We start from the raw sequence: 26,712 nt of genomic DNA on the forward strand, positions 1-26,712 counted from the left end.
TTATGGGCCCACCATGGCCTTGAGCCTAGGCAGGTATTTGGCAGTTTTGAGCAAGTACAGAAACACTGAATTTGCTATGTTTTTGCAAGCTACCTGTGGAACTTGCTGGTGCATTGGCAATACGCCAAGGCACAGGCTTTGCTTGGCTCCTACTAAGTATGCTGGAGCTTGTTGCATTCAGTATGTAGCAACAAACTACAGTTCACTGCATTCACAGTGGGGCTTCCGAAGTTCAGCCCAGTGTGGCCATAACAGTGGACTCCATCTTTTTCAGTGTTCGCCCAGGTTCCAGTGGTGCTGAACATCTCTTCAGTGTTGCTTCATTCCTTCACTTAAAAACTCCCTGTATGTGTTCTTTGTCCATTTTTGCATTGTGCAATTCTTTTCTCATTGTGTAGGGATGGCCTGCCCTGTTACTGTGTTTGCAGGCTTCTCTATCCAGTGCTCGTGGCCCATTGTTACAGTTTTAAAATTGGGCATTATTAAATTTGTCAGTATTTTCTACCTCAAATGCTTCCCTACCCCCAGGTCATAAATAGGTTCACCTACCTTGTTTTGTAAGATAAAGTTTTGCATTCGTAAGTTTAAAGTTTTGCTTTTCACAGTCAGGGTATAACCCACTGAGCTCGTTTGTGTGGGAGGAGGGCCAGTTGCTGTCTTGCTGAAGGTGGGCCAAATGAGTTGAGCTAACCGCAAGTCTCTACAGGCCTGTTCTGGTCCACAGATCTGCTGCCTCCCGATGTGCTCAAACCACACATACCTCACTCAGTTGCAGTTACTTATTTTACCAGAGTTGCGATTTTTGGTTAAGCAAGTATCCTTTTATTTTTCTAATTTAGTGTTCTAATGACCAGGAGGTTGATACAGGAGAATTGCTTGAGCCCAGGAGTTCTAGAACAGCCTGGGAAATGCAGACCCTCAGCTCAGTAGAACAAACAACAAAAAGAACTGTCTTAATAACTGTAGCACTTTGGTGTTCTACCTAAAAATTAGAAACTAGTCACTGCTGAGTTGACTAGACAATTCCAGTGGAAGTTCTGTAAATATGTTTAGAGAAGAGATGGGGCCTTTGGTAGAGCCCCCACCCACCATCAGCTAACTTTCTCACCTGCATCACCTATCAATGGGGCATGGCGCAGCCTCAGACTGCATCGTGAAAGTCTCACTGTGGGTCCATATCCCTGTGCACACGTGCTTCGCTGCAGGCTAGCTGGCAGGCACGCACACTGGCTACTTGCTCAAGTTCTAGCTTCCTTCAGCTTCCCGCGAGGACCAGTTCCTGAGGTGTGGGGAACTCAGGCTAGCTGTTGCCTTCCCAGAGTGGCCTCTTTAGTTTGGAAATTCTCATGGGAATTTGCAGTAGCTATTGTCCTTTTGGTTGGAAGCCTGGTGGATCTGAGACCTACACTTTGAGGTTAGCCCGAGCCTGGCAAGGTAGCTCAGTTCAGTGTCCCCCGATGGCCACTACACCTAGACTGTTGCACTCAGGACATGTAGGGCAGGACCTGTGCACGTCTGGCCCCACGTACAAGGTTTGGGGTTAGGGTTTGTACCTTCCATCCCTACTGGTTTTTTTCATTTGTCTTTTTTCTTAAAACCTGCTTTATCTAATTAATCTAGGTAGTCCAACTTTCTTTAGGTTAAAATTTTGCTTTGTGTTTTGGTTTCTTAAATTTTTTTAACTAACCAAACAAGAAGTTCTTAGCTGGCAACTTATTTTATATTTTCTGTGTTCACAGTTAAATTTGAGTTTATTTCTGCTTTATCTTACACTTTCTTTTATACATATTTTTCTCTGTGTCCCTCTTTCACACATACAGTGCTTTTGGTGTCAGGAAATTAATAAAGCGCGCGCGCGTGTGTGTGTGTGTGTGTGTGTGTGTGTGTGTGTGTGCGTTTGTGTTTGAGATAAGGTCTCACTGTGCAATTCAGGCTGACCTTGAGCTCACTTTGTAACCCAGGCTGGTCTCGAACTCACAATAATCTTCCTACCTCAGCCTCAGAGTGCTGGGATTACAGGCACGTGCCACCATGTCCAGCTAGTAAATTTTATTTAACTTCTTTTTTTTTACCCTGCTTCTGTTGTTGGTTACAAAGTGCTTAAATAAACACATCTGAAAAACTCCAAGTGTAATTGAGTCTGCAGGTACCCTATATCCTAGCTGTGCCAGGGTCCAACTTTGCATGGCAGTCTTACTTCTTACATCAGCATCTATCTTCTTAGACTGTGTCTTTTTGTAGTTGCTTGTAGACAGCTTTATTTTTTTACTACTTGTGACCATTATTTAGTTTTTTTGTCTAGGTCGTGGGACCTCTGCTGTCTGGGCACTGCCTGCCCTACTGTGAACTGCCCTTCAGGGAACCTTTAAATTGAGTGTATATTTCTCTTTATCTAAATTTGCTTCCTAAATCTGAGGATTAGAAATCTAAGGGTTTGTATTTTTCCTTGTTTTGGGGAACTCCTTAATCATTCTCCCCTAAAATTTATCTTTCCCTTATTTTCTGTTCATTCTCTGGGAGCTTTTGAGTTTGTTGGACTTGTCAATCTGTATTCCTTTCTCTGAGCTTTCCTTTGTTCTGTTATCTTAATTGGTATTTTTGTCTGTATGCTACTTTTTTGGGGGGGGTTGGGGGGGCTGGGTAACCAGGGATTAAACCCAGAGCCTTCACACTGAACAACTTCACCAGCCATTTTTTAATTTATTGTTTATTTTGAACGAGGGTCATGCTAAGTCACAGAGTTGTCAAGGCCAGGCTTAAACTCGTGATCCTTTTGTCTCAGCATCCCCCAAATGCTGGGATTTATAAGCATGTACCACCATATTCCATTGTTTCTATATTTCTTTTTCTTTTTTTTTTTTTTATTTTAAAGGGAATAAAAACAATAAAACGAATCAAAAATAGTGTGGGTAATTTCTTCAAATGAACCTTCAGGAATTTCATCTGTCTATGGCCAAGACTAGTGAAACCATCCAGTGGGTCTTTAGTTTTAGTAAATGCTTGTTATATTTGGTTGTCTCCTATGCTTGCTTGTTCTTACATTTTAAAGTCTTCTTTTTGTATCTCTAACAACTGTAGACACACATTTCTGTTAATTCCCTTATTGATACTTTCATTGAGTTTTCAGACCCTGTGTGTGCTGCCATACAGTCGTCTGGGTAGGTGGACTTCTTCAGCAGGTCTGAAATAGGCTTTTCCCCCAAAGCAGGTTGCCTTTTCATTGCCAGGCGTCCCCGGCTTTTAAGATCCTAGGCTCACTTTTAGCTGACCTGACTGTGAATCAAGGTATACAAAACTCTGATCCAGCTGAGCTGTTGTTCATCTGGAACAGAACCCACTATGCACTGCCACAACTTGACATTGCTCGTGGCTTCTTCTCTGCTAAGGATTCACTTGTCTCCATGCAGCTCTAAGAAAGCAGCAAAGGCTATGCCTATATCTGCATTACTTATAAACCTGTTCACCTCATGCCACCTCTGCCATCTTCCTACAAGGGGTAGCCACTCAAGCAGAACACAAGATCTCAGTGCCCATGGTGAACATGAAGCTCTCAGAATTACTATGTATGAGGAAGCCATTGTTGAGGGTGTATTGCTCAGAGGGCAGGCAGACACTAAACAGGTTTTAAGAGACTTTGTACAAGATCCTTGAAATACAATTCTTTCTGCAGTCTGAATAAAGCAGATGTCTGATTTCAAAGAGGCCAGCCTTCTACAGTTGGGGTCAGTGGGTACAGATGCAGGGGGACCCACTATGATGCTGCCTTCTCCTCTAGGTGAGCATCTGCCTGGAGTGCAACAGCAGCAAACTTCGGGGCCTGAAACGGAAGTGGATTCGCTGCTCAGCCCAGGCCACTGTGTTGCACCTGAAGAAGTTCATCGCCAAGAAGCTCAACCTTTCCTCTTTCAATGAGGTAATCTGTGTACTGTGGACATAGACAATCAAGGGTGTTCATTTGTGAAAGGAGAGCATTCTAAATATTTAAGATGTATATGTATAACAATTTTGGAGATTTTGATTTGATTTTTGAGGTAGGAATTCACTAAGTTGCCAAGGCTGGGCTCAAACCTGCAATCCTACCACAGCCTCCCAGAGTGCTGGGATTATAAGCATGCACCTCCACACTTGCCTTGTATTTTTTTTTTTAATTATATCCTTTATGCCTTGTATCTTTGAAAAAAAAAAATTTTTTTTTTAAAAGCAAGATGGGGGCCATGGGTTTAGCTCAGCAGTGTAAGTGCCTATCTGGCAAGCGCTAGGTTGTGGGTTCGATCCCCAGTACAAAAAAAACTTTAAAAAGCAAAATAGAAAAAAGGTTAGAAATGATACAGAATTTCAAAAAGTAGAAAGTTAGGAAACACTACTTAATGTATTGCATATTGTTATCTTAGAAGCAGTTGTTCAGGATCTTTGAAACTTTTAATCAGGAAAAAGCCCCTTTATTTCTTTTCCCGCCCTTCATGGTAATATGGGAAACAACAATAAAGATTTAAAACCCAGGAGAATTGATTACTTTAGGACTGGTTGAAGGTTTTCATCATGAGGGGGGTTCTATTTTTTAGTTCCATGATTGACTGGGTGGGTAGATATGATAGTTTACAGTTTTGATCATTTACCGAGACTAAAATAGACCTGGAGTGCTGTGGCTAGTGGCAGAGAGTTGTGAACAAGCATGGGACCCCAGCACCCTTGGTAATGCCACTTGTGTGAGGGTACAAACTACCAGCAGGGGTTGGCTCAGTGGGAACCCCAGGTAGGATACATGGTTTGAAGTTAAGCTTTTAAAACCCTCTCAGACTGTGTGGAAAATGGACATGGAAGCCAGAGAGGGCAAGGAGAGAGCCAGGTGTTCCCCATGTTCTAGACAAACTTGCAGATGGATGCGCCTTTGGAGAAGGGGCATATGTATGTGTAATGAAATTAAGAATCTTAAGAAAAAATAATTCCGAATTTTCTACTGAACCCTAAATCTGATGACAGTCTATTATAAACATGAGGCTGAAGATTGGAGATGCACGACGGCAGCCACATTCCAAAAGCCAGGAGCACAGAAGGAGTCCTCTCTCTATATCTAAATGTGTCCCCCAGATGCCCCATGTCAGAGACTTTGCCACAGTGCAGTGTGCTAGGAGGTAGGGCCTCGGGGAGATGGACCAGTGAGATCCTGAGCCCTCAGGAAAGAGGTCCTGAGCCATGTAGAAGGTTTGAGTACAGGCTTCATTTTCTACTCTTCCAGCTTGTGGCCTCCCCAAATACTAGTGCCATGACCTGGATGTCAGTCCCCAGCTCTGTGAGAAATGAACTCTGCTCTTCGTCAGTGCCTCAGCCTTTGCTGCTCTGTTACAACTAATAGACTGAGGTACCCAGGAGCCCTTGGAGCACAGCCCTGCCACACCTACTTCAGAATTCTAGGCTTTGGTACTATGATCAGGGCTAGGGCCTAGGGTTCAGTGAAGCCATCAAGGGGCCAGGGCCAGCCACCTGGAGCCCACTGGAAAAACCAAATCCAGATGCAGGAAGAAAAGAGAGAAAGAAATGAAGTGTCCTTTTACTAAGTTTCTGTTGTTCTATTTTCTCTATGGAGACACAGACACAGGCAGGTAGCTAGGCCTGTGTGATAGATTAACTAATTGTCTACTTGTAACACCAGCTGAACTAAATCAGCATGGTACTGGGTGTGGAGGACCTACCTGAGGATTGTTGCCAACAGCATAACAGGAACTAGAGGGGAAGATGGTATGCTGTTGATTCTCCTGGAGAAGCTTGTCACATTGGCTTTCCTGATAGGAACTCAGCTGTTAATGTCAGAGGAGCTTGGGTCCTTGCTGAAGCTGATGATGGCTGCAGGTCTCTTTAGGGGAGCTCTGGTCCTTACCTTGAGCTTCGCTTCCTAGCAGCCAAGCAGATTCCTCAGCTTGGTGGCACAGATCTTTTATCCTGCTGGCTTTCTAGCTCCCATCACTGCTCTTTGGGCTTTCCCAGTGGGGATACTTGATACAGACTTGTATGAGACATTATTGTGGGCTCTTGGCCTCCAGCTGGACTCATGGAGGTCATTGTCATGGACTCTAGGTCTTCAGATGGACATTGCAGTGGGATCCAGGCACTCAGTTAGATTCTTTTTTTTTTTAAAGCCAGTCAAATTTAGCAGTGGGGGGGGGTGGTATATCAACTTAGTGACACTAATGTTAGTAAGTTCTGATAACCCACTGCCATCGGACCAGCCTCAGTTAGATTCTTTAGGTCTCTGGTGTGTGGACAGATCTCCTGTATTCCTTGCATTTGACTCTTTGGTGAATATTATAAAATAATCCTATAAATTATGTGTCCTGTATTAAATATTTTCTCTCGTAAACTCTTGACTACAATGAGCTCCTGTGGAGATAGAGGTGCTAAGCTTGTTGGAAGGGAGGAGGCACCAGAAGAGGCTGAATTCCAGGCACAGGGCTATGTCATCCTCAGGAGCCAGGCAGAGAGCATGAGATATGTCTCCTGCAGATGGTAGGTAGTCAGTCTTTAGGATGTCACAGTGGTCTCACAGGATGCAGTGGGAAGGGCACCATCTCCACAGATACGAGCTAGATAGTGACCTGAGCACTGAGGACAAGCATCACTGGGACCCACCATCAGGAAGGACACCACAGCTTGCCAGGGGCAGCAACCACCTGTGGTGCTCATCCCAGTGTGTGGTGAAGCAGAGCTGCACCCACTAGGAGGTAACTGAATGGCCACACAGATACCCAGAGGCAACTATTGCCCTCTACTGAGAGAAGAACTCAGGAGACCATCTGGGTCACCACCTGTACACTCAGGCAAACCCTAATGAAGTCAACAGTGAGATAGTACTGATACTAGCTAGACTACCAGGCTTGGGCATTGGCACTGGTGAGGTGAAGCCAGCATGGGGCACTATTTGGAGATGGAATTGGCATGTGCTCTGGACACCTACTGGGCAGCTTCTTAGATGAAACAGGCTACACATCAGCATCAGTTCCCTGTCTGAACAAAGGAGAGCTGGGATGTGGAAATGGATGGTGGGATTGGCCAGCAGGGTGAGTGGGGATGGTCATGTTGCTCCATTTAATATGAACCTAAAAGTGCTCTAAAAATAGTCTGTTACAAAAACCTGGGGTGATTATTTCCCTCCCCTGCTACAGTGAGAGGACAAGAGCCAGCAGGGGACATGTAGGGCACAGGGTGCCCTTAGTGAGACAGCTTGGTGGCATAGCTCTGTGGGATGGATGGTGGGTGAGTAACTCTACCTCCCACCTGCGCCCCCCGGCACCATGGTGCCACCAAGTGGCCTTTCCTTAGTGTATGGAGGTAGGCATAGGGATGGCTCTTGGCTCAGGCAGAGGTACAGTGAAGGGCCCCTGCAGAAGTGGACAGCCTCCTTAGAGACAGTAAGCCAGTCAGGGACCTGGGCTTTTGCAGTTTTGGGGCAAAGGGGCAGGGCTGAGTATGCATGTCTCACCACATGTGTGAAGCAGTCAGGCCAGGTCACATCCTTGTGTCCTCATTGTGGGAGAGGTGACCCTTGCAGGGACACTTCTGACAGATAGCATATGTCTGCATCCATTAACAATGAGATGAGTAAACAAACATCCAGACTCCTCCCGTTAAGAGTACCCGGGGAGGGGCACATTTCAAAGACTCACACACTTTATTCCTCACATTGCCCTAGTTTTGTTTGTTTGTTTTGTTCTGTTATATTTGAGAAGTGTCTCACTATGCAGCTCAGGCTAGCTGGTTGAGCTCACTTTGTAGCCTAGTCCAGACTCGAACTCTCAATGATCCTCCTGCCTCAGCCTCCCAAGTACTGGGGGGACGGGGTGCCACCACACCCAGAACATATACTGCCCTAATTGGCACTGGTCTCTCTGTAGGTCCACCATGTGCCTAACCATAGTTCCTTTCCCCTAGCTGGACATCTTATGCAATGAGGAAATCCTGGGCAAGGACCACACCCTCAAGTTTGTGGTGGTCACACGGTGGAGATTCAAGGTAAGGTGCTTATTTGGCTTTTTTTTGCTTGGTTTCCAGACTGATGGGATGCAGTCTGCGTGTTTTGCCACAGGGTTTGCTGTGAAACACTTGTCTTTCTGAAATCATCCACTTAGGCCAGGCTCCCTGGGCCTGGGGTCCTCACTCACTCCTCTCTGGTGATATCAAGGGCCAGGGGCAGTGACCACTCTAGTCAGAGCAAACGCCTGAGGCTTTGGGTGCCTTTCTGAGGCAGAAAGCCTATGGTGTAGTCCTTGTCTGGAGGCTGCTCTTTCAGCCAAGTTGCTACCTAGGGCAATAGGATATTAGATGGCCAAACTGGGCCAGGATGACCAAGGCCCAGGACTGACCCAGGGCCCAGGTTGATGGCAAGGGGGGTGGGCTGGGATGAGCAAGGCCAGGGTTCAGAGCAGAGCTGGTACTGGGTGGTGGGAGGAACAGAGGTGGAGTTAGTGGCACATAGTCTGGCGTGGGACTGGAGCGCTGCATTGGCCCCTGGTCCTAGACAACACAGGGCTTCTGCAGCTGCACGTCACCCAAGAACAGGTGTGTTCATGCGCTGTTCTGAGCACATGTATGTGGGCTCAGTATCTACCTACTGCCCCCTGAGGCCATGTGTCCTTGTCTTGCAGAAGGCCCCCCTCCTGCTGCACTACAGACCCAAGATGGACTTGCTGTGAGCCTGCGTTGCAGACTCCGGCCTGCACCCTGCTGCACTTGGCTGTCCACAGTGACTGCACCGTAAAAATGTTGCCTCTGGGTGCGTGCAGACCAGATTTCTGAATAGAGAATATTTATAACTTTTGTATAAAAGAATCCACACCCAACAAGACACTACCAGCACGCGTTTACAGAGGATGAAAACACTTCGCAGTTTTATGGAGCCAAATGTGCCCGTCTCTGGCTCCAGCCCACAGGTAGAGGAATGAGCGCCTGCAGCAGGCGTCCACGCCACCTTCTGGCATGGATAGCCTTTGCTTGCTTTCCAGGTCTTGAGAATCAAGAGTTCATTTCAGTTTAGTTCCTGGATTGGGTTTCATGATAAGCCTCAAAAATACTACTTTTATTGAGTCCTTCCTAAGTTATTGAAACATGTTTTCACAGTGAATGATATTTATGTTGCTATTAGCTTCCTGAAGACTTAGAAGATATGTAAAAATTTAATTTAAAAGCGTACCCAAAGAGGCTTGCATAGTACCATGACCCAGCCACAGTGTTTGAGTTCCCACTTGCATGGCACCACCCAGCCCCAGTCTGGCCTTTGTTGTCCCAGGGTTCCCATCACAATTCAGGCACACTCAGCAGGGTAGACCAGAAGTGTTTTTGCCAGGTAAGCACTGACCGGCAAGACAGTTCTTGTTTTTTAAAATGCTTTTATTAAAATTGGCACAAATTGTTTGGTGCCATTATTTAATTTCCTACGTTTTCTTTCCCATTTTTGTGGTGGTGAGAACGATGGTGGTGTTTGTTTTGGTGCTTATCAGATGGAGGTGTAGCCTGTAGGGAGACCGCCTCCCGACTTGGGGGGACCAAAGTCTCTAGGTTCCTTCCCACGAGGAGAGATGGCTTGTGCTTTGTGGCCCTGCTTCACAGAAGGCAGCTTTTGAGCTAGGCAGCTGGGACCAGTTCCACCCAGCCCAAGTTGCTTTTTTGGTTACAGGCAAGATCTTCCCCTCCCAAATGTGAGATGTTTTTGTCAAAGGAGAAAATAAGCTCCGCCAGCGCAGAGACATTGTTCCCTCAAACCTGAGAGTGGGCCTGCAAGAGCTGGGGCTGCTTTTCACAGCAGCTGCCATGCTGCCTGGAGGCTGTGGTCTGGTTGAGCCTTGGGCCCACCCTGACCTTCCCTCTTTGGCCCTTGCTAATGAGCAAGACCAAAGCTGATCATTGGTCTGGGTTGCCCCCTCTGGCCCTTCCTGGGTAGAAGAGGATCTCCATATGTTTGAGGGCCAGGTTTTTTGTGTGTTTCCCTTAGTGACTGGAACTTTTTCTTGGATTTGCTTTGAAAGCTGTGTTTGGGCTTGTCAGCATCCAGTTCCATTTGTTTTCTTCTGCTTCCTGTTTCACGTACACAAAATGTCAGAAGTAGTGGCCAGTGAGACCTAAGGTCAATCATGAGGAAAGATCCGTTAGCTTGTTCAGGCAAGCTTTGATGCAAGGCCTTTCTAAAATGAACACAAGCCTTGGTTAGAAGTTGGTCAAAACTCACCTCTTTGTTCAAGCCCAGGACTGTGTGGATTATTCCATTTCCTGAGCTGGCTATTCATCCAAATCGTTTCTAGAGTTACTACACAAGGATTTATGAGTAAATATTACCTGTCTACCTCAAACCACATGTACTGCTGAAGCATTCTGTAAAACCACATTATCACAATGCAGTTTTAAGTGTAACATTAGAATTTAGGTATTTTCCTGTGTGGTGAAACTAAAGAAGGATTAAACAGTTTGAGCCTCCAAATTCGAATAAAGTTAATTCACCTTTATAGCAAACTTAATATTGCTGTATAATCTCATATTTGTAACTTTGTAGCTACCTTTGGAGTCACTTGACTTGCTATGGTGCTAAGTTGATAGATTTCAATGTGCAGCAAGGTGGGATATCGTATCCAGCCCAGTTTCTGGCCAGGTGCCACCCACCCTAAGCAACCCAGCTTCTGTCACCATTACCCTGATCAAACCTCAGCAGCAAAAGTACCTATTTTTCTAAGATTCCACCATGCGACTGTCTTCACTGCAGGACCATCCTGGCACCCTCTGCCTGTGGTCTGATTTGTAGCCTTACCTAGTTCAGAGCCAGGAGTGGAGGAACCTGCATCTGTGGACGCTCTGGATGGTCCGTTTCATTCCTGTCAAGCTCTCATTTGACATCAAAGGCTGCATTTTACTTTTTCCAGCATGAACACCAGGATCAGTTATTGATTGGTCCTGTAAGTTTTCTTAGCAGATGGAGTTGCTGTGAAGTTGTTTTCACCACTGTTGTGCTGGTAAAGCCAAGGCTGTCAGATGGGCCCTGCACACCTCCGGCAGCGGCGGGACCAGGCTCTCCCGCACGTGGTCTCGCTGGACACCGTTTTCACAAAAAATAGAAAACTCAGAATATATAATATTGAATTTAAGATTTGGGGGGTTTAAAAAGAAAACTTAACTTTATAAAATTATTTATTCTATTTTAAGCCTTCTATCATATATTCCCATCCAGTTGTTTGGTTTTGGTGGTCCAGCTTTATTTACAGGCATATAAGATGAAATTGTAAGATGTTTTGCAAGCTTCTTTTACTTTGAGTAGGCTTTAATTCATATGTTTTTATAGGGATGAAGAGCATTTTTATGCTTTTGTGCAATAGATTCCAACATGCATTATTAGGTGTGTTTAAATTGTGATGTAGCATCGATTCTGCTAAACAGAAAGGGAATATAGGTGGAATTTCAAAATATATGCATTTGCCTGTTTGGCTTTTCTTTTTCATTGTTGCTCTATGAATGCTGTTACTGGGATCGTGCATGCGTGTGTGCGTGCGTGCGTGTGTGTGTGTGTGTGTGTGTGTGTGTGTGTGTGTATGGGGGGGGGGGGCGTGTGAATACCTGCCAGCAATATTCAAGAACAAGTGCCACTGCAGCCCATTGGACCCTAGGCCCACTGTTCTGGTGCTGGGATCAAGTGGCCTCAGCCTGCAGTCTTGATGGTGCTGCTTTCCTGGCCTGCCAGCCCCTGAGGCCTGTGCTTGGCATTCAGTGTCTTTTTGTCTCTGGAGGCGTGCAGTATGGCGTTTCACAGTGATCTGAAATGGGTCCCCCAATTGAATGACCTAGGAATGAGCCAGCTGATTTCTACATTGTACGTAAATACTTAATGTGATCTCAAAACATTCAAAATAAATTTAGTGCAAATAGCTAAATCTCAAAAGAATCCAGTTTATCTGTTTCCTCAGGAAATCATTTAAGCCCTATCACATCACATGTGACCTTAACATGAAAATAAATGTGTTTCTCTGCCTTCATACTTAAATATACTAAGGAAGTCACTGGGATAAGTAGAGTAAAAAATCATCCTTAAATTACATTATAATCTTTACACATATTGTGCCCCTCGGGAATGGCTGAGGGGCCATGGCCGCCTCTCCGAGTGTTACTGTCCCATCCCTGAGTACACTGAAGAGTGAGCTGAGGCGTGTGTCCCTGAGGTGCATGCAGCATTGGTGTGAGTGTCCATTCCAGTAACTCAGATGGGTATTAGTGATATAGGTCGGGGACAGTAGCTCAGCCTGAGCCTTCACCCACGGCACATGGAAGCTAATGAAAGCTATCACAGTGTATGGAAATGATAATGCAGATACATATTTTTGACTGTTTAATTTGAAAGTTTACATTTTTTATGCTTTGTGTTGGTGTGTAATTTTTGTATCATCGGTGACTAGTTTTTTGTCTAAAATCTTTTTTGAAATATTGCTTAATGTTTTGATTTCATGATAGTGAAGCTTGTATTCAGTGTTTTGCCAATTAATATTATATGCTTGTAATAAAAGCAGAAGAAAAAATTCTCTGAGGCTGGAAATTTATTATATAAAATATTTGTAAGAGTATAAGACATGATCTGTTAAGGAATGGTCAGCCCTCTCTGCCTGTGCATTTGAAATCCAGAGATGCAACAAAATATGGATTCATTGGGTGCACATTTGGGGAGTCAAGTTCACAGACTTGCTCCCACCTCAGCGAAACGTCACCAAGATCTTGTCTTAGTTCCCAAACACTTTTATCTTCCCGTTGTAATCCTGATTCATCTATTACTGCGAGCCCTTATAATTTGAGCCAGACCTAATATGTAAACTGTTTCCTAGAGGTTTTTTTAGCTGATTAATTTGAGTTAACTAAATTAGATGATTTTTTGTGGGGCTATTTGGGTTACTCAATTGAAAAGCATGCTTTTCCTAGGCTAGACTGCAGCTAGCAAGTTGGTTATTTTAAATTCCTGGGACAGTTCTACGATTAGCAAGCAGGAGAGTGGCCAACTGGTGATTTTAACCAGCTCCTGGTTGCAAAGTCGAGAACCTGCTCCAGTTGTTACAGCTTTTTGGATAGTTCTTTGTCTATGAGGCAGGCTTCTGCCATCTTGTGTTTGTCTTTGTGGCAGGCTTCTACCATGTTGTCTTTGTCTGTGTGGCAGGCCTCCACCATCTTGTCTTTGTTCGCTTCTCTGCACCCTTGTCTCGCGTGTCTACTATTATGGACCAAACAGGTTCCTCCCCTTTGTTACCCTTGCAACTCATTCTTAATCATTTTAAGGATTTTAGGGATCCAGCTGCCAGATATGGAGATCCTGTCTACCCTAAAAGGCTGAGGACTTTCTGTGAACTCGAATGACCTTCTTTTGATGTCGGGTGGTATCTTAGTTACTTTTTACTTGTTGCTGAGACAAAATACCTGAAGCCCAAAGTTGGGAAAGGAAAGGTTTATTTCTTATAATTTTTGGAGGTTTTAGTCCACACTCAGTTGGCTCTAAGGCAGGCGGGCTGGGCCGCAGTTTGTGGCGGCTAAAAACAGAAGCAGGAACCAGCAAAAAGCCAGTCACACCTTTTTCCTGCCATTACATCACATCCTGGCTCCACCCTTTTGTGGGTGTAGCACTGAAACCATCAATCTAAGCACTAGACAATGAACAAATCACAAATGCACAATGCAAACTGATGAGGCCTGGGGGCCACAGACATCTCACCCCTGGCCCCCAGGACTCATGTACATCCTTTATACAAAAGACATTTAGTCCATCTCTAAGAGTTGCCGAAGTCCTAACAGTTTTAGCATTGCTGAAAAGTCTGAAGTCCCAAGTCTCCTCTAAGATCTATGGCAAGCTCTTAACTGTAAGCCCCTGTACAAATGAAACAAGGTTAAACATTTTTGAAATGCAAAGGCACACGATAAACATTACCATTCCAAAAGTTACAAACAGCGGAATATAAAGCATTGGAAACAAAGCAAGTCCAACATCCAGCAGGACAAACATTAAGTCCTAGAGTTCCACGCTCAGCATCTGAAGCAAACTGGTTATAAGCTCCAAAAGGCTTGGGTGATTCCACTCCCACGGCACTTCTGGCGATTTTAACTCCAGCAGCTTTTCTCTTAAATCTTCTGTGCTTTTTGCAGCTTTTCTTGGATCATCCACATTCTTGGCTTTTTTAAACTTTTGGGCTTTCCACTGCACCTTTGGCTTCACCTTTACATCTTCACAAATTGCCCTCTCAGGGGCACACTGCTTGGCCTGCCAGGCCCTTTGTAATCGAGGTGGAAGCCGTCTTACCCTCAGAATTTGTGCATTTTCCTTGCACCTAAAATCAGCACCTTGTGGATGCCGCCAAGGTTTGCTGTTAGCTGGGCTGCAGTTCATGGCGGCTACAAACAGCAAGCAGGAACCAGCAAAAAGCCAATCACACCTTCTTCCTGCCATTACATCACATCCTGGCTCCACCTCTTTGTGGGTGTAGCACTGACACCATCAATCCTGGGGTCCTGTTGGCATTTGTCTCTGATTCCTTTTGTCCTGCATAGACCCTGCAGCTGTTTTGTGGCTTGGGTTTGGCCCTCAGAAGAAGGCTGAGTCTTGGGTAGAGGGCTATGTCATTCTGCCTTGGCTGGGTATTGTGTGTCGGTGCCTGGTCTTGTCACGTGCCCCTCATCTGTAGAGGTGTTTCCCATCCCAGGAGCTGGTCATTGGTAGTCCTAATTTGCAGGATAGGAAGAAAGGTTGACAGAGTGCCCAGCACCTCAGCCATTGGATTATGTTGAAGGTTGCACCATGGGTGGCTTTGCAGCACCGTTGTGTTGGTGAAGCCCTTTCCACTTTACCATGTGGACTTCCCCTTGGAGAGCAGCTTTTTGCCCTAGGGATCCTTCTGCTTATTGGATTTGGTAACCACTATCTCCTAGTGCAGAATAAGCCATCCAGAGGACTATGTGAATGAAAATTACATGGCATGCTACGCATAAGGTTCTTCGTGTGTGAGATGCCCCAGGCAGCCAGGCACACAGGGTCTCTGTGATGGGGCCTCCATGTGAGGATGCAGGCACCGACCTTGGCCCTGCTGACTGCCAAGGATGCAAGCATGCCATGGGCTACAGACCAGAGAAAGAGACTCTGTCTTTGAGGCTGTCTGACTTCTGTTCCTGGAGCTGCTTGACTCTTCCACACACATCACGTGCAGGTGGTTACTGCAATGGAAGACACTACCTAGGTCAAGAGTTGACGCCTTAGCATCTTCTTGGAAGTGTTCAGTGAGTGTCAGTCCTGGTGCCTAGCAGCATTCAGGTGCCCTTCACAGCACAATCTTGAGGCCTAGGATGCCCCCCCTGGGTTCCTCCAGTCATCCAGGTGATCTCTTCTCACTCTCCTCATCCATGCATGGAGCACCATGCTGCCCTTTTTGAGCTCAACCAGAGCCGTGGAGTCTGGCCCAGTGGCCTAGGTAAACACCTCTCAGAAAGTCATTGTGCATAAGCAACCCGACTCGGTCCTGTCGTGGCCACAGTCGCACAGGCTTGTCAGAGGAAGTGCTGTTCCTAAGCCGCTGGGGAATAGGAGCACAGGAACATTGCTGCTGTCAGGAAACCAGATTGGCTTTTCCAAGTTTGTTGCTGTCTCCTGCCAGAGTACAGCATGGCAGGGCCTACACAGGCCTTGCAGGCTCTCGACACAGCTCAGCCCCTGTGACCCACTTCTCTTGGCAAAGAAGTTGCACACGGGGCGTTGCAGTTGGTGAGCATCATTTGTCTTGTGACTTACCCATTCAGGGTTTGAGCCTGTGAATTCTGCCATAGTCTAAAAGCTGTGAAAGGACTAGAGGATTACTCTAGTCCTGAGCACTCTGCATTGGCTTGGTTGTCCACGACACAACACTGTGGGCTGGCTTTACTCACATGTGTGCTCTGGTCTTCCTGGCCTTGCCTTCCGGGGGAGCACATCCTCTGCGAGTTGCCCTTTCTGCTGCTTTCATCTGCAGTCTGAATGGAGACTCATGGGTATTCCTGGTTCCTGGTAGGCTGCTCTTATTTTAGAGTTGCAGGTTCACCTTCATGGAGTTTTGCTCCTCGCCACATTGGGTGAGCTCGTCTCTAGATGCAGCCTCAGGGGCTGAAGATAGAGCTCAGTGGCATAAGCTCCTACCTGGCAAGGACAAGGTCCTGAGTTCAATTTTTGGTTTCCATTCCAAAAAAATCCTAAATGTTGGCTCAGCCTTGTTCTCTTCACTTCTCCACTGCAGGGAGGAATGGCAGGCTGGAACCCCAATTCCTTTCCTGTAGCCTAACCTGGGGCGTTGTCCATCAACTTCTCAGTTGGCCTTTATTGGAGGCCTCTCTGATGTGAACACACTAGTCTCTCAAATCATACCGCCTGCTGGATAGGGACTGGGGTTATCCTGTAAGGCAGGCGATACGGGCCGCAAAGGCTGGCATCTTCCCTGACTCCCTTTGGTATGTGGTATGCCTGCCCATATTAGGGAGCGTCTTTTGTCCTTCAGTTTAGGTCGTGCTGGCTTCTGGGCTTGGCTTCTTGTTGCCAGTGGGATCCCTAAAGCCACGTGCTGGCCCTGCCCACACCCCCGCCACTTCATTCCTTAAGACTGAGTGGGGTACACTCTGCCGGTGAACAAGAGTTTTGTCCCGCAGGTGCCCATGTGGCAAGGAAGGGTGCTACTTTCTAAGCGTCCCACTTTGAATACCTCTCTGTCTGCTGAACATAACCCCCCATGCTACAGCTGGGGAACCCCTTCTGACCCACCTGTTTGGACTGAGAGGGAAAGCCAAGCATTCCAAAAACTAAAATTGGCCCTTGCCCAAGCTCCAGCATTGGCCCTACCAGATTTGACCCAACCCTTTCTGCTGTTCATTGCAGAACAGCATGAGATAGCAAAGGGGGTATTGACTCAGATGTTGGGACCATGGCACCTCTCAGTTGCTTATCTCTCAAAGGTTGGATCCAGTCTCTTTGAGCTGGCCGAATTGCCTTCGAGCCATCGCAGCCACTGCCTTGGCAATAAAAGAGGCAGTAAATTAACTTTGGACAGAAACTCCAAGTTGTGGCTTCTCATGCAATTGAAATCCTCCTCAGGACGAGGATTGTGCAGTACCAGACCCCTTGCTTAACTCTTGACCTTATTGAATTCAAGGAGACTACCATCTTAAACCCAGCAACTCTGCTGTCAGATGATGACCCACAGGTACCCATCCATGACTGCATGGACTTGCTCTCTATCACTGCCAGTCTTTGTCAAGACCTTACTGATCTTCCATTAGAGAATCCAGATGATGAATATTTCACCGATGGTAGCAGCTTCCTTTTTGAAGGTAAATGGGTGGCAGGGGTGACTGTAACCACTCAAACACAAGTAATTTGGGCCCAACCTGTGGATCAAGGCACCTCCACTCAAGGGGCTGAACTCATTGCCCTCACGAAGGCCCTAAAGTTGGCTGAGGATCTAGGGGCAACTATCTACTCGAATAGCTGTTACGCTTTTGCTACCATTCATGTACATGGGGCAATCTACCAAGAGAGGGGGCTTTTAACCTTTGCTGGTTCAAAAATTAAGAATGATCCTTTATCTTGGACTTGTTAGCTGCTGTCTGGCTCCCCAAATCTATAGCAATGGTGCATTGCAGGGGCCATTAAAATGGGAAAAGATCCAATCACAATAGGAAGTGCACTCGCTGACAGGAATGCTCGAGAGGCAGCTCTAAAGTCATCTGTGCAGCCTACAGCCCATTTGCTGCCAGTTCTGCCACTCCCTTATTTACCCCAAGTGGTGTATTCCAAGTCAAATCACGAGCTAGCTAGACAACTGCAAGCAAAACAAGAGCCCCCTGAAAATTGGTTTCAGTTGCCAGACAGATGAATTCTAATACCCACTACCTTAGAAAGAGACCTAATTCTTCAAATCCACCAGGCCTCACACCTAGGAGTTCCAAAATTGAGTGAGTTGCTTTGGAACAAGTACTTCATTCCCAAGCTGATTCAATTAGCAAAGGAAGTCAGTCAAAGATGCCCACAATGTCTACAAGTAAATACCAAAGTCACCACAAAGTCAGAGGAAATTTGATACCGGAGAACTTTTCTAGGAGAACACTAAAAACCTGACTTCATGTACATGGGAAAACCAGGACCACATGGACATAAATATTTGCTGGTTTGAGTGGTTACTTTCACTGGTTGGACTGAGGAATATTCGACAAAGACCGAACCGCCTCAATTGTTGTCAAAAAGCTTTTATATGAAATAATTTCTAGATTTGGCCTTCCCTTATCTATGGCATCCAACAATGGTCTGGCCTTCATAGCTTCCATCACTAATAAAGTTGCTCAGTTATTACAGATTGATTGGAAATTTCACTGTGCTTACCATCCCCAAAGTTCAGGTCAAGTTGAAAGGATAAACCAAACTCTGAAAGAGACGCTTAGCAAATTGATTTTAGAGTACGGCAAAAACTGGATGAGTCTCCTTCCTTTTGCCCTCCTGTGCTTGTGTTGTACTCCATATGTAAATAAAATAACCCCTTTTGAGGCAGTCTATGAGAGACCACCACCCCTCATCCCCCACCCTGATAGTATTCATATGGCAGAGACTGCTAACCAGTTTGATTAAGTCCCTATAGGCTCTTCAACTTGTGCTGACTTCCATCCACCAACTCTTTCGAGAATACCAAGCCAAATTTCTGCCCACACCAGAAACTCCGCTTTTGCTAATCCAGGAGATCAAGTGCCACTTAAGTGCCATTCCTGCATTTCTTCTCTTGAACCTCACTGGACCAGGCCATATACCATCATCCTCAGCACCCCTATGACTGTCAAAGTAGCAGGAAAACCTACCTGGATACATCACTCACATATCAAAGTCCTCCCTTCAGGATACAGATAAATGGACCATTACTCGGACTAAGACCCCCCTTAAACTTAAATTGTCAAAATGCTCTTGATAGTCCTCTCTGCTTGTCATATACAGCTTGCTTTGTTAGCTGGCCATAATTCAACCCATCCTTACCTTTAAAAATATTCAAGGTAATAGAACTTATGTTAGATCTGCTGCCTATACCCTCAACTCTAGCCCCTATGCAAACTTATGTTCTGATTCTATTATAATAACTAATGTCTCTTAGGCACCAAGTCAACACCTGGAAGTCCCTACAGGATCTTGGTTTGCTTGTACTTCAGGTTTAACTCCTTGTGTCATGCTTGATCTATTTACTAGGCATACTAAACTGTGTATTCTTACACATGTATTTCCCCAAGTTTACTGGTATTCTGGCACTAATGGAAAAAAATCTTAAATTTAGAATCTGACCTCTTTAGGACAGCTCAAGCAGTTCCTATGTTAATACCAGTTTTGATGGGTCTAGGTCTCTTTGGAGCCACAGCATTCAGAGCTACAAGCTTAATAATTGGTGACTGAAGCTAGCTGAGAACTGAGTGCCCTAATAGACAAAGATTTGGCAACACTAGAACATTCTATATCCGACTTCTGGGAGAACATGGCAGACAGATAGTAGCAGCTACGGAGGCTCTCTGAAAGACCCAGCTTAGAATTCATGAATGGTGCGGAGTAAGGAATCATAAACAAGTGGAGATATGCCCCGCTGACCCAAGAATGAACTGAGCTGAGAGAAACCAACTGGGAATGCAATCCTGGTGCCATAACAGGAACAGAAAAGCCCCAGTGTGGAAGCTGGAGCCCGCGCCATTGGAAGCCATGATTTGGGTTTCCCGCCGCTGCTACTGCGTCTACATCGGCTAGGCAGGGAAAGAGACGCACAAAAGCTCTGAGAACGGGAATTGGTGAACAGAGTTGAAAGCAGGATGGGCAGGGAGCTGTGCATTGACCTGCAGTGAGTGAAACTGGGACTCTTCCACTGTCTAGGAGACTCCAACAGAGGACATTCTGGGACCGGGCAGATTTGTGGGAACAGGGCACTGCAGTGACTTCAGTCACATATCCCCCTCTCAAGCAGGATTGGCGAGCAGTGCCTAGCCTATGTGATGCTGCTGGCTGAGACCCAGTAGGCTAGCACAACCCAGGTCCCAGCGCCTGAAGGTAGATTGACCTGGAGGGGCGGGCCCGCATAGGCTGCCTGGTCTGCAACTTCCTGGTGCGCTGCGGTGGGTGGGAACACCTAGCTGGCGCAATTCAATCAGACTGTGGCTGACAGGGAAGGAAGCTAGGCCTCCTATATACGCTTGCATATATAAGGAACAAAGAATATGGGAAGAGGCAGCAATAAAAAAGGCTCCTCGGCCCCCAATCCTGAGAAAGAGGCAATAGCAGACACAGCACCAATAGATATAAAGCACTATGTCCAGAGCCTCATAGACAAGTTCAGGAATGAAGTTATTAATGACCTGAAGCTAGACATAAGCAGAATAGTTAGAGAAATGCTAAGCACCACCCAAGAAAAAACAGATGGTGGAATGGAAGAACAGAAAAAGAGGGGAGAATTGTTTAATGGAGAAAATAGAGAAAGCATAGAATACGTGAAGCAGGTTCAAAGAGATTACCAGGAAACTAAAAACTCTATCGAAAACTGGCATAACAGCTTGAAAGAAACTAAGGACAGATTATCTGAACTGAAGGGCAGATTTGTAATATGGGAGCATGAAATGAAAAACTTCTTAAAAATAACAAAGAAACAAACAGCAATAATACGAAGACTAGAAGATGATAAGAGGATCTATAACTTAAGAATTAAGAACATAAAAGAAGTAGGAACACAAACAAATGAACTACAAAAACTACTCACAGAAATAATCCAGGAGAATTTTCCTAATTTAGCAAAAGGTAAAGATACTCAGTTGTATGAAGCATACAGGACCCCAGCCACCTACAACCCAAACAGAGCAACACCCAGGCATATAATAATTAAAATTCCAGAAATCCAATACAAGAACAGAATATTAAAAGCTGTCAGAGACAAGAAACAGATCACTTACAAGGGAACACCCATCAGAATTACAGCAGACTTCTCGGCACAAACCATCAAATCACGAAGAGCGTGGGGGGAAATAATTCAAGCTTTGAGAGATAATAATCTCCAGCCAAGATTGATATATCCTGCACAACTATCCCTGGAAATTGATGGAAAAACAAGGTGCTTCCAAGATAAAGAGGAACTAGGGGAATATGCAACCACCAATTCAACTCTACAGAGAATACTGCAGGATATTCTAAAAAAGAAAAATACAAAGAATTCATAAATAGTGGCAGAGAGGCCACAATGAATGGAACAGAAAACAAAATGAAGAAGACAAACTGACAACTAATGACAGAAAAAGAGCTCAACAGAAATGAGGCAGAGAAGATTGAATGATAGGAACAGCTATTTTGGAGAAAATGACGTCTTAAGAGGTAATATTGATTTAGTATCATCTTGTTTTGAAGTCTCATCAAGCTTTTGTTCTTCTGTTTCCATTGATCTAAACAGGTTGTATCTTACTGGATTTTATTATATATGATAGTATAAGCAAAAACTTTTATAGACAAGGAGATTATACAGAAACCATTGTTCATTTCTGTTAGTTGATTCTAAATACCCTGTAATACTGTCATTCTCTTAAATGGTTTTACATTGTTTTGATATATTTGATGCTACAGTATACGAAGTTATACTCAAAGATTTCAAGGAAAGAGACAATATGGTAACTACTTTTATGTTGGGATTATCTTGTGGTGAAACACTATTTTGCTTAAATGGTTATGTTTCGATCTGTGCTGTTTTGCTGTTAATGCCCTCTTTTATCTCACTCTCCATTTTATTATTTACTTCTTTATTTTTATCCTTTTAATTAAGGGAAAAATAAACAAAAAATAGCAGGATATATTATAGTAACCCACTTTGACTTTCCATTATCTTGATTTAAAGCCCTGTATTGCTCTCACCATCTTGTTTTGGCTGATGTTCCTCTATTCTGCTTTGCTTGATAGTACCAGGTTTGAAAGTTTAGGCAACAGCTGTGAAAATAGTGGGATTCATTATGAAGCCCATTCTGGTTGATTATTATCTACTTTTGAAGACCTATAATGTCTCCAATGTTTTGGTTTTGTTGGTTTTGTTCTTTACTGTTTTGTTCAATTTTATTATAACTGATGATATAGGCAGTTCTATTAGAGATAGTGGGAGGCATTATGGTAACCATTGTTGATCACCTTATATTATGCTTTTACATTATCTATTATGCCCACCCTTTTGATTTGACTGACTCTGTTCTGTTATGTCACATTTGGTTCTACTCTCTTCCAAAAAAGTAGTAAGAACTGTGGGAGCAACAAAACCCAAAATGTGTAATTGTCATTGTACAAAAGAGAGGAAAAGAAAGTGCTCTAAACGATATAACTGCATGTATATTTAAGTGTATAAGATAGATAATGATATTACTGAGTTTTGTTGGATTATTGAACAGAACTGTTTGCAGTCTCACTGTTGGAATGTCCACTTTATAAGCTTTAATTTTGTAACTCGAACAATTATTTCTAAGATGACAATATGTAATTCATTAACTAGTGATTTCCTACTGTTTATTTTTTTTCTGTAAATCTGTATAACTTGTACCCTTTCTCTGCTTTTTTTTCTTTTTCTCCTTAAATAAAATTACAAAAAAAAAAAAAACCATTCTATATCCAAATTGGAAGAACCCCTAGGGTCTTCGACAGAAATGGTTCTCCAAAACCGTAGGGGCCTAAACCTATTATTCATTTTAAAAGGTGGCTTATGCATAGCCTTAGGAGAGACTTATTGTTTTTATGCCAATCACTCTAGAGTCATAGGTGATAGCATAAACAAACTAAAAACAAAGACTCCATTAGCAAGAACAGCAAATAACAAATTGACAAGAATTGGTTTCAAAACTTGTTCTCACTATCCCCTTGGCTGACCACCTTGCTCTCTGCTCTGATAGGACCAATTATCCTCTTCCTACTTGCCTTAACCATTGGCCCATGTATTATAAAGTACCTCTTGAAACACATCCAGGACCGATTTCAAGCTGTTACAATGCTTATTCTTAGACAAAAAGGATATAACCAGTTACCTACATATGATTATGCAACAGAGTCAAAGATTTGACTCAATGACCAAAAGCATTGGGGAAGGTTGTAAGCTCAAAAGTGACCCAAAATGTGCTGCACTCATTATAACTTGTTCTCTTCCCGTAGAACTTGTATAATTGCCAGTTAAGTTGCAACCTTGTAACGCACCCACCATGTAACCCTTCCCTGCCTCCCTGGTTTCTGTAACTGCTTGTTCTGCCTACCTGGTTCCTTTTAAAGGGACAAACCCTGACTCCTCCCCTTGTGGCTTGCTACTTTATAACTCCCTGCAGTCCCTGGCTCAGGCACACACTTTCCTGACTGCCTCCTGGGACAGGATCACTGCTGAGCTCAGTTAATAAAGCGCTTTTTAAAATTTTTTTGGAATCTGTCATTTTTCTGCCCATATCATGAGCCACTAACTGTCCATTCAGCAAAACGTTCCACTATCTGTCCAGAGTGCAGAAGACGGTATCATTGGGCCACTCGATGTAAATTCAAAACTGTTATAAAAGAAAAACTTCCAGCAGGGCCTTCAGCAGCCCTGCCAAAGAGTAGGGGTGTGACAGCTCAGACAGCTTCTCCGAGATCGCCTGGCCCTGCTTGGCCCGGCAGGCTCCTACTGGTTGGGGGGTAATGTGGTCCTGATTTGCAGTTTGCTGATTCCTGTTTACAAAATGCTCTTACAAAAGACAACTTCAGATAACCAATACAATAACTAATCTTTAAAAATTCTAAAAATTCAGGCTGGTTCAATCTACTCAAAACACAGTTGAAATCTCCTAGATTATTGTATTGCTCAATTGGTTGTTCTTCCCTTGGCAAAAATTGGAAAATATATAAATAAAGAAAGGTTACCTAAGGATTTTGGATCTTCTGATACTTATTAGAGAGGTGGGACACGGCTCTGGTCTACCCAAGTCACCCTGGTTTTTCCCATCACCTGTGCACAGGCCTTATGAATCAAAAATTTACACTGCAGTGGTGCTCAGATCTCCAGCAACAGCAGGGCCTCCAGCCCAGAGCAGGAGCACCACCTGCATGTCACAGGAGAGCCCAAGGTACCTAAATATAAGATGCAGTTTCCATTTTCTTTATACCTTACCACAAAAATTCTTTATAACCTTCAGGTCTAAAAGTAAGCTAAATGTGTTCACAATTTAAATTTCAAAAAAAACAAAAGGGAGAGTTCATCTCATAATAGATTTCACTTGGCAGTAAATGCCATTTAAATTGTTTAAATTCTAATAAAGATGAAACTACCTCAACAGATAGATAATGTAATCAAATCAAATCTAAAAAGAGTCCATTGGAAAGATCTTCATACTGGACAATGAAAGCACCCAGTCAAGTGCTAATGTGGGGTCAAGGGTGTGCTTGTGTTTTTCTAGGAAAAGCTAAATGACCTACCTGGGTGCCAGTGTGTGCTGTCCAGCTGTATTGTGGGCCCAAACCCAGGAAAGGAGTTGATTCCACCTCTCAAGAAGCTGATGTTGATTCTTATGGCAGTGATGCCTTGGAGACCACGCCACAGTCCATTAGAAAAGGATGAAGCTAGAATCAACTTTAATTTACCCAAGATGCCCAGGAGATGGTAACCAAAAATTTAAAAAGTTGAAATAGATGATAGAAGTACATGCTAAGTCCTATGACAAAAATATGTTAATTATAGATAAGAGTTTGTCTTTTTCAAATTCTTTGATAAGAGACCTCTGCTAACTGACCTACAACAAATGTGACTAGTCTATTTAAAATTACAAATTCTACAATTTTAAAAATTTCTTGTAACTCAGTTTGGCTAAAATATATTTGAGTACACTTTGATTGTGAAAGATGTTTTTAAGTCTGTCTGTGTATCTGTTTGTCCTGTCCGTTAAGCTGTTGCTGGAAGCCGCTGAGCTAGTAATCACTCACACATGTGGAGCCAAGAGCACAAGTGCCCGTACAGGAGTGTCCAAGTGGCACAGGGTGCCTGGGAAACACCCTGAGGGCATGGGGTGCTGGAAGAGACAGGTGTTTCAAACCCCAGGACACGGGGTATAAGAAGTGAGGTAGTTCAGCAAAGGGGAGTGAAATAGCCTCCAGGAATTTGGAGAGTTCTTGTGGACACCAACAACTCTGTGTTTGTTTCTACGGCTGTTTGAATTTGTACAGATTGTCCATATTTGTCCATTTGTCCGTTTGTGAACAGCTGTTCTTTTTATTTTGAGCTCAGCAATTTCCCTTTTTCTTTTGCATTTATAGATCATTTAATCAAGGTTTATTTGAGTTATAGAATCACAAAACATGCTTCCACCGGGGTTCCCAGTTAGTCAAAATGATGCTGAAGTCAGTTGTGTAAATGTAATGTACATTGTTGCTTATCATAATTTGAGAGTCTCATTGTTCAAAAATAATATGTTAAATGTTATGATTGGAGTTTTCTTAAGAAAAATTATTAAACAAAAATCCCTTGGCTTTGAGATTATTAGACAGGACTTCAATTGTTGAATAAGAAATTGGTCACCTGGTAACATTTTACCAGCTCTTGTTCATTGATTGGAGGCCCCAGTGATCTCCATAGCCTTATGGGAGACATCCCCAACTAAAGTTATATAAATATTATTGTAATATGTTCACAGTGGTCATCATTAAAAGAAATAATACCAAAGGTTTTTGATTTTAAAAATGCCCATACAAAGGTTTTCATATGATTATGACAAATGATTGTCGTTAACCTCATGGTGTATTCATATATTCATGCCTCCAGATGTACAGGTCTTTGAAGATGTAAAAACAGATTGTTTATGGCGACAACCTTTTGTTTCAGATTCAGACCTCTGCCTCTAACAAATGCTTATGAGATGTACCTCCTACTAAAGGTCAACAAGTTAGGTAAAGGCTTTTATGTGTTAGATAGGGATGACTGGCCAGAAAGGGGATATCTTCTGTTTTAAAAAAATGTAAATTCAACTGTGTTAAAAAAAAAAAAAGTCATCATGATTCTCATGTTATAACATCAGATATGGTTTTGATTTCTGATTTTCTATATAAAATATGTAACTTAATATTCTATAGGTATTTAAATGTTAAATAAAAAATAATGATTCTGTTTTATGCTGTAAGATGTTTCATATTTAGATAAGATGATAATGCCTCTACTACATTGTACTGTTGTCAGTCTTTTCTTCTGGATGTTCAACATCCGAGGTACAGAGACCAACAATTAGAGAGACAGATAGGCCAAGGGGACAACCAGTATTTTGGCTCTAGCCCTGAAGGTCAGTGAGGACTCAGGACATGAGAGAACCTCTGCTGTGTGTTAAAATCCTATACTCAGTGAGTCCCTGATATTCTGATCAAGAAGACTGTGAGACCACTGAGGAAAGTGATCGGTGTGTGGTGTGCCTAAGGAGAGTCACCAGGAGCAAAAATCTCCCAAGCTTTCCCAGAAAGCAACTTGATCAAGCAATGGCCGTGACTCATCCGAACGGCTGACACTGACAGAAGAACTAAGAGGTGCTACAGCTGGTTCCAAGGTTCCTGAGGAGGCCTAACTGACCTTGATAGATAACAAAAATTGATTGTGTTTAAAACAGGTCTCACCTTAACTTGGTCTTGAACATCTGCAGAAAATGTACAACTACTAAAGGTCTATAAAACAATGCTAAAGTAAT

At 43.8% G+C, this 26,712-nt stretch overlaps 1 protein-coding gene across 2 annotated transcripts in view; it reads left to right on the top strand.

Annotated features, from left to right (window-relative positions):
* Pcgf3 (polycomb group ring finger 3) overlaps positions 1–26,152 on the top strand; it is a 52,960-nt gene extending 26,808 nt beyond the window's left edge. Inside the window, exons 9-11 of one of the 2 annotated variants that reach the window (XM_063230043.1) lie at positions 3,776–3,913; positions 7,924–8,004; positions 24,448–26,152. In XM_063230043.1, the coding sequence (XP_063086113.1) occupies positions 3,776–3,913; positions 7,924–8,004; positions 24,448–24,654 (426 nt within the window). In that variant the 3' untranslated portion in view covers positions 24,655–26,152. Of the gene's footprint in view, positions 1–3,775; positions 3,914–7,923; positions 8,005–8,636; positions 12,543–24,447 lie in introns of those variants that run through there. The other variant, XM_003465050.5, reaches the window with a different exon arrangement.
* Positions 26,153–26,712: the final 560 nt, after the last annotated feature.

Source organism: Cavia porcellus, unplaced genomic scaffold (assembly GCF_034190915.1).
Source record: "Cavia porcellus strain 051 isolate PalLab524CR breed Dunkin Hartley unplaced genomic scaffold, mCavPor4.1 scaffold_18, whole genome shotgun sequence".
Classification (NCBI taxonomy): domain Eukaryota; kingdom Metazoa; phylum Chordata; class Mammalia; order Rodentia; family Caviidae; genus Cavia; species Cavia porcellus.